This window comes from Poecilia formosa, unplaced genomic scaffold (assembly GCF_000485575.1).
Source record: "Poecilia formosa unplaced genomic scaffold, Poecilia_formosa-5.1.2 Scaffold19, whole genome shotgun sequence".
Taxonomy (NCBI): Eukaryota; Metazoa; Chordata; class Actinopteri; order Cyprinodontiformes; family Poeciliidae; genus Poecilia; species Poecilia formosa.
In genome coordinates this window covers 2219655-2231360 of record NW_006799958.1, presented here as the reverse complement: position 1 = coordinate 2231360, position 11706 = coordinate 2219655, and the positions used below count along the sequence as shown (strand labels likewise).

Here is an 11706-nt window from a genome sequence, read left to right as displayed (position 1 = left end):
ACATGCAAACATAAAGTGGGTCTTTGAGTGATGAGAAACTCCTAAAAATGTTCCTGCTCTTTAGGACAGAAGGATAAATGAATATCTTACCCTGTTTGCAGTTTCTTTGAGTTATTTAATATGCATGCTCTCATTTGTCACCATCGTCCCAAACCATCTCTCTGCCTCTACCAGAAGCTGTTTGGTTTTGATAGAGAGGTTTAGGCAAGTTTTTCATACGGACAATCAACACACCAAATCTGGAGCACAAAGTGTATTTTTCTTACAAATGTGGCACCATTTGAAAGAGAAACATGCAAGGTTTCCCCATGGTATATTTATTGATAAGAAGCAACAGCATAACAGAGAAAATTAAGCACCAAACACAAATGTTCTCACATTTTCGTGTTAAGTTTATATCAGCTCTCAAAATAGCAAATCTTTAAAGGGATAAGGTCTAGTTAACAGTAAAAACTGAACAGAAAATGTTTTACAAAAGGCTTCATGTCCTACATAAATTTTATTTTATGTAGGTGTTTTCTTACAGTACCAACTCTGGTGTAAAAATAGAGTGTTTGGATATTTCATAAATTGGAATTAACAACATTAATTTCTCACAGTTGAAATTAAACAATATGGAATAGAAATGGATGTCATTTTTAATTTGTTTACTTATGCAGTATTATGAAAGTAATAAAATCACTATTTTGTGTTTTTTTTGTATTTTACTGTCACACTACATAAATACAGTCAAATAGCACAACTTTCTATTTCATTTCTTCTTTAATTGTAGTATCTTCAGTGCTTTCCTGGCTCCACTATTTAACAGATTAAGGTTGTTTACTGACAGCAGTGTTGGTTGTATTGAACTAGAATACTGGCAGCTACCAGCTGTTGTATGGTTTGCTGTGTACAGAAAGTCTGGACTCTGAAAAAAGATTGCTTACTGGAGGCATGAACTCTGTTGACGTTTTAAACTTTACCCAGTTGTTAACATTTGGCAGTGACTCATGTAATGTGCCAGTTTGATGCTATGAAGCTTACCAGAAATTGTCTGCACTGCAAACACTGCTAAGAGAGAAGTGCTGAGCCAAACAAGATGGCTGTTAAAGTTAATTCACTATTTGGAAGCTTGGCCAACACAGACTGAACAGCTTCATTCACTCCCTCTGCAGCCATTGCTAAAACTACAAGCAGACTTTAATGTTAAAACAGCTCAGAAAATCAATGTCATTATTCACAACTTCTTCTGTTCTCTGATTGCCTCAATAGAAATTCTACCAGAGAAATCCAGCTCAGTGGGAGAAAGCACAGACAGAGCAGTGAATGGAGATGAGAATCGAGTTGAATTGTGTAGGAAGTTGATGCCCAGGCTAGGTAGCTACAGTAACTCCACTTTCAACAGATGCCAGTGTGTTTCTGTAAAATCCCAGTGATAGAGAATTTTCGGTATTATCATTTTGTTATTACTTTAGTTCACATTCAGTCTATAGATTATTGTGATTTTCTGTTTAAAGTGTTCTCTTCCTTATGTGTGTATGAACTGACCTGGAGGTCACAACTGTCTGTTCATTTTCATGTGAGACAGTTAACTCTGTGTTTCTCAGACCTTAAATTCTTATCAACCCGAATACCTCCTAACTTAAGATGTTAATCTTCTTCTTTATTGACAGTTTGACCTAGAGTTGAACCGGGCTCAGACCGTAGATCAGATATCACACCTGGAACTGAGTTGCTGGTTTGTTTGGGTTAAATGTTTTACGACCTCTGTTGTTTTCCTGACTGCTCTGCTTGTGACAATAAAACAGGGGCTCACGCGGAAGCAGATCAGAATTCTCTGTGAACGGCCTAGAGAGGCGGTTGGCGGAGATTTCTCCTTTTGCAAAAGCCTTGCCTTAAAATTCATATATGTTGTCTGTGGTCTTTTATATAGGTTCGAGAAAAAGTACCTATCACCCAGCAGCATTTATAAGAAAGCTCAACACTGATCCAACTGAGTTGGCACTTTTTCACAGAGCCAGTGCATTGATGCATTACATGAAAGATCATTCTACTTTGTTTCTTGATTGGTCATGGTATATACACAGTCCTCCTCTCCCCAACGTGACTCTCCATTACCATTATCAGGCTGTTTGTATCCCCAGTGCCTGGAAGATATGTGAACAAAGATTGTATAGTTTATCTCTGTGATGACCCACACTGCCAATATAAATTGTTGATGTTGCTCCCCTGGAGGCAAAGCAAAGATTTTTAAGTTATGCTGTGCTAAAAAAAAGATTTCTGCATATTTTAATCTAAATACATTTTTGCAAAACCAAAAGAGAGAACACTTCCAGTTTTAATGTTTAAAACTGGGTCAAAAATAAGCTAAAGCCTCTGAAAGAAAATCTTACTTGAAATTTAGAGACGTTCCATCGACCCACTTCCAGGAACCCTCAGCTTCTTTGTTGTTCAAACCAATCCAAGCTGGTTTGTCAGTAAATTTAGACACAAATGTCTGCTAAAACATAAAAAACATGGTTTTTAATTATGAATCAGGACACAGGAGCTGCAGATTATTAATTTTATGTTCTCAGCAGTTCTATTGACATTAACATCTGTGGATTGTATTAAAAGGCAGATTAATCATCAAAATATTGTTGTAACATTTTTTAGATAAAAGCATAAAAAAAATCACATTTCTTTTTAAATACAACTCAGTATTTTTACCACATTAAAGACAACGTCACCTGTTCTTCATTGTTGTCTATCACCACCAGATCTCCCCCTTTGTTCTTGCAGTCCTCTCTGCCTTCATCCCAGGAGTCAGTCTTTGTAGAGACGAGATAACAAGAAAAGCTAAACATCCTCCACCCTGCAGGACACGTTCTCTCTAAAAGAAACACCCAAAAATAAGAATTTCAATTTCATTGCTTTGGTCTTATAAATACCTGAAGACTTACTTTTCTTCAACAAAGTCTGAAGCCTGCTCATCTCGTTAGACATTTCCGTGAGGTTTGCAGAAAGCCGGTCATTGCTGTCCTGGAGGTTGTCTTTGGTTTCTGTGAGATCTGCTGCCAAGCTGCCTAAAGCATGAGCTGAAATAAATAACGGTACAGTGGTTTGAAAGTTATTTCTTTTTTGCTTTTATTTTGCATGTTTGTCTCACACACATAAGTTAAACATATGACAACAAAACATACAATGAACACCAAGGCTGATGAGTCCAATCAGCAGGAAAACATTCAGGAACCCAATAGAGATGATAACACCCACATAGCGTCTCTTATTGCAGCTGCCAGAACCTGCCAGAAAGGTAATACATTTCAATACCATTCATTTTTACGGCATTAAAATGCCTTAAAAATACATTTGTGTTTTTCTCTCTCGGGTCAGTCTTTGTTGTTTGTAACAGGAATTTGACAGACAGATTGAACAAAATCAACATTAGCATACATTTCCTCCATTTTTTCAACAGACTATTTTATTGACTGATTTCAGCAAAAACAGAAGTATGAGGACTGCAAAGCTAGGTTTTATATACAAGGAAGTAACAAGGTTTAAGAATGACACACATAGTGTTATGTAAGGAGTTGTCTTGAAGTTTTTTATTTCCTAGTCTCTTTCTTTTATTATATCAGTCTTGCTTCTGTTTATTTTAGTTCAGTTCTTCTGAGTAATTTTAGTTTATTTATAATCTCTAGTTATTCCTTGTTACTCTAGTTTAATCATGTTTCTTAGGTCTAGTTATTCTATCGTGTTAGTTTTAACTTGTACTCCCCTATGTACCTTCCCTTGCCCCCCGTGCAACTTTCTTTCTTTCTCCACAGCCTGCTGTTTGCTCTCTCCTCTCACACCTGTAATCAGAGCCAATCAGTTCAGGTCCATTGTTCCACAATCACTCTCCCAGTACTCCTCGTTAGACATTTCCGTTGTAGCAAGCATTTTGGTTTTACTACAAACTCACTCATCACGTCATCTTGTACAAGGATGCATGGGCGGAAATCCCAGGACTGCAAGGGGCGTCCAGAAAAGTTTAGAATTCCCCCCCACCACCCAACCCCCCCCCCATAAAATAAATATTTGTGTATAAACAATATCAATATGACAGACAAACGAAACAAAGAAGGAAATAAATCCACCATTCATCTAAGAAAAAAATAAGAATTTATTTTTAGGTGCACTGTCAGCTTAGAAAAAAAACATTTAAAGTAGTAAACATCATACTAAGTGTAAACTAAAAAAAAAACACACACACATTTGTTTTAAATTAAAATATTAATTTGTGAAATTATGAAATTGTTGCATGCAAAAATAAGGGGGGACTTTGGATTGCACACCTAAAAATAGGTTATGTTATGTCCTGGTGTAATGAAGACTGAAGCTGGTGTGTTAATGGATCAACAGTCGCTCCAGGATGTCGGGTTGGGACAGATGATGTATATGTTCAGGTGAGTTAATGAAATGAGAGAATGTCCAAGTCCAGAATTGAGCTTCACTTGACTTTAATTAGCTCTTGAGGTTCCTCCATACACATAGGGTGTGTGTGTGTGTGTGTGTGTGTGTGTGTGTGTGTGTGTGTGTGTGTGGTTTTCTATAAAGATAAATAAATACAAATTATAAGTACTTGTCTGTAAATACTTCTTTCACAAAGACAACCAAACTATCCATTTCCCCCCTCTTCCCTTCCTCCCTCCTTGTATTTATGGTTGTTTTCTGCTTGGTAGTGATGACCAAATTGACTTCTATAAGTTTTCATATTTTCCAACATTGTTATGGTCAAAATAGCTGCATTTATCCATTGCTTGTTCAAATACATGGAAGAAATGCAAAGTGAGGCTGGTCTGTTCCTCACCTCTGCTGGTGTTGTGTCACACAGCAAATGTTGCAAGCGGTTCATGGCCATTGCTGTCTCTTTATTTTGCCAAAAAACATGTCTGATATGTCATGTAGTCCACATGTTGATGTTTCAGTCTGTTTGATATATTAAATGAATGTGTTTGACACATTTAGTGCTTCTGCTCGACCATAAATGTGCAGTGAAAATGAAGCAGAAGGTACCGTGCTGCACTGATCTCATTAAAGCAGCCAGACTTTTAAAAATGAAGACAAGCAAGGATGACTTGCAAAAAATGTTGCCCATTTCAGCTTCATCTTTTTATTTTTTTGTTTTTGAATAGTTTTGCTTGCAAGTGATTAGCATTAATTGTGTTTCATACTTAACTCAGGAGCACTTCAGTGGGATTTTGTGGGGTCATCTGTATAGATTGTCCTACACAGATCCCTAGTCTGGTTTTGCACACTAGCATTCAGTTTCAGTATTTTTTTCAAGAGTTATGTAACTCAGTGGGGACCGTGGTATGACTTCTTGTTTCTCCATACCTGAGTCAGCATTTCATCTCAGTAGATGCGGTCGTGTATTGCGAGGGCCGGGTTCGGCTTCTTTCTCTGAGTATTTCGGCTCTCCCTCCCTCAGAGGAGTTTTTCAATGGTTGACCTAGAGATCAATTAGAAATATTTAAACACTATGGCATTGTGATTAATGGTCATTGTTCAAAAGAAAATGTGAAGGCTATTTTGGTCACAAATTTTGAAAAGAGGTTTTGAAATGACCAGTGAACGATGTCCACCTTAACCTGTTACTTTACAGGCTTTGACCAATTTTAATACAATTTAAAGATGACAAATTCAGAATAAATCTTTTAATTTTTTCTACTGAAACAGTCAAATGCAGTAGTTTTCTCAATCTCAGTAAACAAATGTTAAATTCTAGATTTATGGTCTGTGTTATAAATCATGTATTTATGGGTCAGGGGTCTGACTGAGTCTCAATGCCAGGAACCAAAACAGGAGCCTCAGGTCGCCGATCATGTCGTCCACAGAAGAAGGTCCAGGGCTTCCATCTGTGGGCCGCAAACCATGTCCACTTGTAATCAGCAAAAGACCTCTACAAAACAAAACCCATGTTTTCTACAGAAGAAACAAAAAGTCATTATGGTTCATCAACATGGATATTCCAAGGGTTCATCTGGTGTCCAAGAGATTCTCAAAGGGTCCTCCAACCCTTCAGTGGTTCTAAGACAACTCTTCAGGACTTCTCTTTGTGTCCCAGTGTCCAGAGAGACTCTCAGCCTCTGGAGCTCCTCAGTTGATCTCCTGACAACTTTCTCTACAAGTTCTTCTGTTGGGTCTCCAGGGTTCCTCTGTTGGGAATATCTCTGGTTCCTTCACCACCACTGTAAGCCTTGTACTTTATAGACAAGTATCTATAAAGATACTTGTCTGTAAATACTTCTTTCACAAAGACAACCAAAATATCCCTTTCCCCCCCTTTTCCCTTCTTCCCTCCTTGTATTTATGGTTGTTTTTTGCTTGGTAGTGATGGCCAAATTAAGCCTTGACTTCTATACATTTTTCAGATTTTCCAACATTTTTATGGTGAAAGTAGCTGCATTTACCCATTGCTCGTTCGGATAAATGGATGGAAGAAATGCAAAGTGAGGCTGGTCTGTTCCTCATCTCTGCTGGTGTTGTGTCACACAACAAATGTTGCAAGCGGTTCATGGCCATTGCTGTCTCTTTATTTCGTAAAAAAAAACAAAAAAAAAAAACGTCTGACCACACATGCTCTACATGTTGACATTTCAGTCTGTTTGACATATTTAATAAATGTGTTTGACACATTTAGTGCTTCTGCTCGGCCATAAATGTGCAGTGAAAATGAAGCAGAAGGTACCGTGCTGCACTGATCTCATTAAAGCAGCCAGACTTTTAAAATTGAAGACAAGCAAGGATGACTTGCAATAATGTTGCCCATTTCAGCTTCATCTTTTTATTTTTTGTTTTTGAATATGTTTTTGAATAGTTTTGCTTGCAAGTGATTAGCGTTAATTGTGTTTCATACTTAACTCAGGAGCACTTCAGTGGGATTTTGTGGGGTCATCTGTATAGATCGTCCTACACAGACCCCTAGTCTGGTTTTGCACACTAGCATTCAGTTTCATTATTTTTTTCAAGAGTTATGTAATTCAGTGGGCAACGTGGTTTGACTTCTTGTTTCTCCAAAAAGGCAACCAAAATATCTCTGGTTCCTTCACCACCACTGTAAGCCTCCAGGATTCCTCTGCTACTCCCACCTTTCAAACCTCCAGTGCTGCTGGGATGTTGGTCATTCTCTGCAGTTCATCTTCTACAATTTCTGCTTCTAAAGCAACTGAATGTCCAGTAGGTTATTTTGAGAGCCCATTGTTCCCTTGGACGACCACCAGGTCACCCATTTGAACTCTGGTTTTTAGTTTTGTTGTTGTGTCTTTGAGTCTTGATTCAGTTTACTTGTGTTACTTAGTCTCTGTCCCTCATGTTACCCATCCTGTACTCTGCTACAGCTGTTCCTCTTTTGCCTCTGATTAGCTCATCTTATTATTCTGTCACCTCTACCTCGGTATATAAGTTCATCCGTTCTCATTGCTTTTCACTGGATTCTTCTGCTGTCTGCCTGCCTCCCTTGAACTGCCCTGCATTTATTTGTTGTAAGTTATTCTTTATTTTATTAAAGTATTCAGTTTTGCCATGGTATATATCTACACTTGGGGACTATGCAAACTGAAATGTAACAATAATAGCTGTGTGACTGTTAGTCAGTGTAATCCAGAGATAATTTCAAGTTATGATGTCAGAAATAAGTCTTATGTGACTTTCACATAGGACAACATATAATTTACTGGAAGGAGCAGCCTGGATAAAAAACATTTCTTAGTTGGTTCAAGAACTGTCAAGTTATCATTTTCTTTGAAGTCATCTGGAATAAACTGTTTTATATCAAAATACTTTTATAATAAGAGGAATGGCCTTAAACTTCTAGATGTGAACTGAAAAAGAAGTTATTTAAATAAAATAAAATGCTAGTTAGAAAACTATTTTATAGAAAATGTAGTGTACTTGGTGTTTGGAAGAAAATTATGTTTACATGATGTGTTAATTACATGTAAATTTATTCTATAGTTTGTCATGGCTAATTTAAAGGTATCACTCAGTATTTTCTCTGTGATTTAAGCATTGAACATCCAAAATATCCACAAATAAATATATAAGGTTGTAAGAAGATTAAGATGTCTCTCTCAAAAACAATATTTGGTTCAACTACATTGAGGATTATTAAAACCTGCAACTTCCTCATAAAATAAACCGATTTTCACTGTTCATATAGTTTTGTTTTCACTGCAGATAAGACAGTCAAACCAATGGAGGAAATCTATGCTAATGGTGATCCTGTCTGCCACATTTCAGTTGTAAATGACAGAGGTAAGAAAGATCTGGGAGAGAAAAACACAAACATATGTTTTCAATGCTATCCAGGAGAAATGAATGATGTTGAAGCAATTTATTCTTTGTTTTTCATGAATTTGAATTTTGTTGGTTTACTTTATATTTTTGGTATTATTTACAGAGTTTATTTGTTGGTTAATAGTTCTTAGTTATATTTATTTTTTGTTTAATTATTTTTAGTCTTTGTTGTTGTAAGCAAGACAGAACAATGGGTCCATTTATTATAAGTATAGGGTCTGGTATAGGACCAGCATGCACTGGGTTTGGGGCCTAAGGTTTTTTACCAGAGCAGGAAACAATGAAAAGTTTGATTTTGTTATTTGCTTGCCAACTGGAGAAAATAAACCATAATGGGCAACCGTCAAGTTTTGGACATTGGACTTCTTTTGTATGAAACTTCACCCAGTGCAGCAGCAGTGGCTCATGGATTGAACATTTATAGGATGTTTGGTTTGACAAACAATCTCCACTACAAATGGTATTGAAATAAATTGTCTTTGTTAAGGTTTTAGCAGCTCCAAGAAGAGGCTCTATGTGGGTGTTATTGTCTCTTTGGGGATCCTGAGTGTTGGCCTCATTGTTGGACTCATCAGACTTGGCGTTCACTGTGAGTTTTGTTGTCATACATTTATCTGTCATCACCCTGATCTGCTTCACCTTTTAAATCACAAAACGTGGCTTCAAATAAGTTAATGTAAAGAGAAGGAATACTTTTATAAATGAAAACCATCACAATACAATGGCTTACAAAAAAAATTAATATCCCTTGAACTTTTCCATAGTTTATCATATTACATCCACAAACATAAATACATACAATGTATAACAAAAGTGAGTACGCCCTTCACATGTCTGCAAATATTTAAGTATATCTTCTCATGGGTCAACACTGACAAAATGACACTTCGACACAATGAAAGGTCATGTGTGTGTGTAGCTTATATAACAGGGTAAAATTATTCTTCCCTCAAAATAACTCTATATACAGCCATTAATGTCTAAACCACCGGCAACAAAAGTGAGTACACCCCTAAGAGACCACACCCTAAATGTCCACTGAGCACTGCTTGCCATTTTCCCTCCAAAATGTCATGTGACTCATTAATGTTACAAGGTTTAAGGTGTGCGTAGGGAGCAGGTGTGTTAGATTTTGTAGTACAGCTCTCATACTGGTCACTCAAAGTTCCAACATGGCATCTCATGGCAAAAAACTCTCTGAGGATCTTAAAAGATGGATTGTTGTGCTACATGAAGTGTGAACACCATATTATTCAGACAGGTCTGGTTGAAAATGTTTGGTTTACAAAGTATTTCAAAGCAGAGCACATCGGTTTGATTGATTAATTAAAGTTAAGCCTTCAAATATAATATGTTTATTTAACCGTAATGTCCTATCTGCGATGTGGAGAGTATTATATTTGTAAATGAATAATTTGTATTCCTTGTAGAAAGTGCAGTACACATTTGAACATTTTATAATCAAACTAAGAGATTTCCTTTTTACTATGGAACATCATTTACTATAAAAGGTGAAGAATAATATAGAAATCAGTAATACATGACTGAAAAAAAAACTTCGGCTCCGTTGTTTTGTTTTTTTTCTTCTCCGCTCTCTGCTTCGCGCTGTCACGGTTGCTTGGCAACATGAGTTACGCTGAGGTGGGGGCAAGAACAGTTGGTGAAGGCTAGACCTGTCCGAATCCACAGATATTTTTCTTCCTGTCTTAGTTTATTCCCGGCCTTCGAAGGACCCGTCTTACCTAGACCAGTCCTTCGAAGGATGCAGACCCTGAATTCGGACATAGCTAATATGGTATTACCATTATGAAGTAAGAAAATTATATATGATTCAAAGCAATTTTTTACAGACAAAAAAACTGAAAATGTGGTGTGCAAAACTATTCAGCTCCACTGGGACAATACTTTGTGGAACCACCTTTCGCTGCAGTTACAGCTGCAAATATTTTAGGATTTGTCTCTACCAGCTTTGGCATATTCAGAGTGATGTGCAGTGTTAGTTCTGCACCACACTCAGAGTTTTGCATTTTGGCTAAAAAGTTAAATTTCGGTCTCATCTGACCAAAGCACCATCATGCATTTGCTGTGTCCCCAGTGCGGCGGTTTGGACCGCTTTTATCGTTTGATTTTTACCCAGGAAGCACATTGGCTAAACTGTAAGTGAAAGAGTCACTGGGACTGACTACTATATATTGCATTGAGGGACAGTAACTTTAACATTACATAAACCTTTCTGAAAAGGCAAGGGCACACTTTCTCCATCTATAATCAGAGATTAAAGCGACTTGAAACCATTCCTCCTTCCCTGGCACCTCCAGACTCAGGCACCCATCCGGGCCCGGGCCCCAGCCCCTCTTATAACTCCACGCCTGAGTTACACTCAGAGAAAAAGGGGGTTGAATACTTTCGCATGACACACTTTTCAGTTTTTTATTTGTTAAATGTTTTGAATTGTGTATGATGTTCTTTCCATTTCACAGCTGTCTAGCACTTTTGTGTTTGTAATGTGACAAAATATGGAAACGTTCAGAAGTTAGAATACCTTTGCAAGTCACTGCATTTCCTTGAAGTTACATAAAAGTTTTAGCAGATTCTCTGTTACCTTCATTTGTAACACTTTATTTGAAGGGGTGTGCATAAGACTAACATGAGACAGTCATAAATATGAAGCAGTCTTCATGAATGTTTATGACTGTTGTCATTGGCAAATAACACTAGATGCACTAAAAGGTGCATCTAGTGTTAAAAGTCAATTAGAAGTGTCAACTTTGCATTAAATGTCATTATTTACAGAATGACACTTCTTGACAACAGTCACAAACATTCATAAAGACTCCTTCATAGTCATGACAGATGCTATGTCATGTTTTCTTATGGACACCCTTCAAATAATGTGCTACCAATAAATTTTTTCTGTGACAAACCCTTTGAAAATGATTGTCTTGCCTATGAATAAAATATATACATATACATCTTAAACATATTTTGCATTTCTGATATATTTTACCTTAAATGATTTCAGCTCATGCATTATCCAGCTCAGCAGCAGGTCTCTTTGATACGAAAGTCAATCTGACTGATCGTCTCCAGGCCAGCAATGACCAGCTTTCTGTTCTGACTAAAGCAAGAGACCAATTGAATGCAAACCTCACAAAAATGTCTAACGAAGTCACCAGGCTTCAGAGTGAGTTGAAGAAAAGTAAGTCCTCATGTGTTTGTGAGAGCAGCTTATTTACAGGCTTAAAAGCAGGCTTTGGTTTTAGTGGGTTTTAAATTATCTATTTATAGTTCATATTTTAATGACTAGTCAAATGAGTGATGAAGCAAAATTACATTGTAAAATCTAACTGATTTTTGAAAACATTGTTTTCTTCAAACAATAATTAGGAAAATGGTTTTATTATA

General features: G+C 36.9%; 2 protein-coding genes across 5 annotated transcripts in view; one reads left to right on the top strand and one right to left on the bottom strand.

Moving 5' to 3' along the window:
• Nucleotides 1-1741: 1741 nt before the first annotated feature.
• LOC107835726 (asialoglycoprotein receptor 2-like) lies at nt 1742-3885 on the bottom strand. The gene is made up of 6 exons (XM_016669081.1): nt 3861-3885; nt 3162-3263; nt 2922-3056; nt 2709-2851; nt 2373-2476; nt 1742-2126 (listed from the first exon to the last, which is right to left on the bottom strand). Exons 1-6 carry the CDS (start codon nt 3883-3885, stop codon nt 2030-2032), a joined length of 606 nt encoding a protein of 201 aa, XP_016524567.1. The 3' UTR covers nt 1742-2029.
• A 238-nt stretch (nt 3886-4123) lies between these two features.
• The window catches only part of LOC103134854 (CD209 antigen-like protein E), a 10919-nt gene continuing 3336 nt past the window's right edge, over nt 4124-11706 (top strand). The window contains exons 1-4 of one of the 4 annotated variants that reach the window (XM_016669073.1): nt 4124-4136; nt 8187-8259; nt 8789-8890; nt 11324-11500. In XM_016669073.1, coding sequence (XP_016524559.1) covers nt 8199-8259; nt 8789-8890; nt 11324-11500 — 340 coding nt within the window. In that variant the 5' untranslated portion in view covers nt 4124-4136; nt 8187-8198. The other 3 variants (XM_016669072.1, XM_016669071.1, XM_007547331.2) reach the window with 3 other exon arrangements.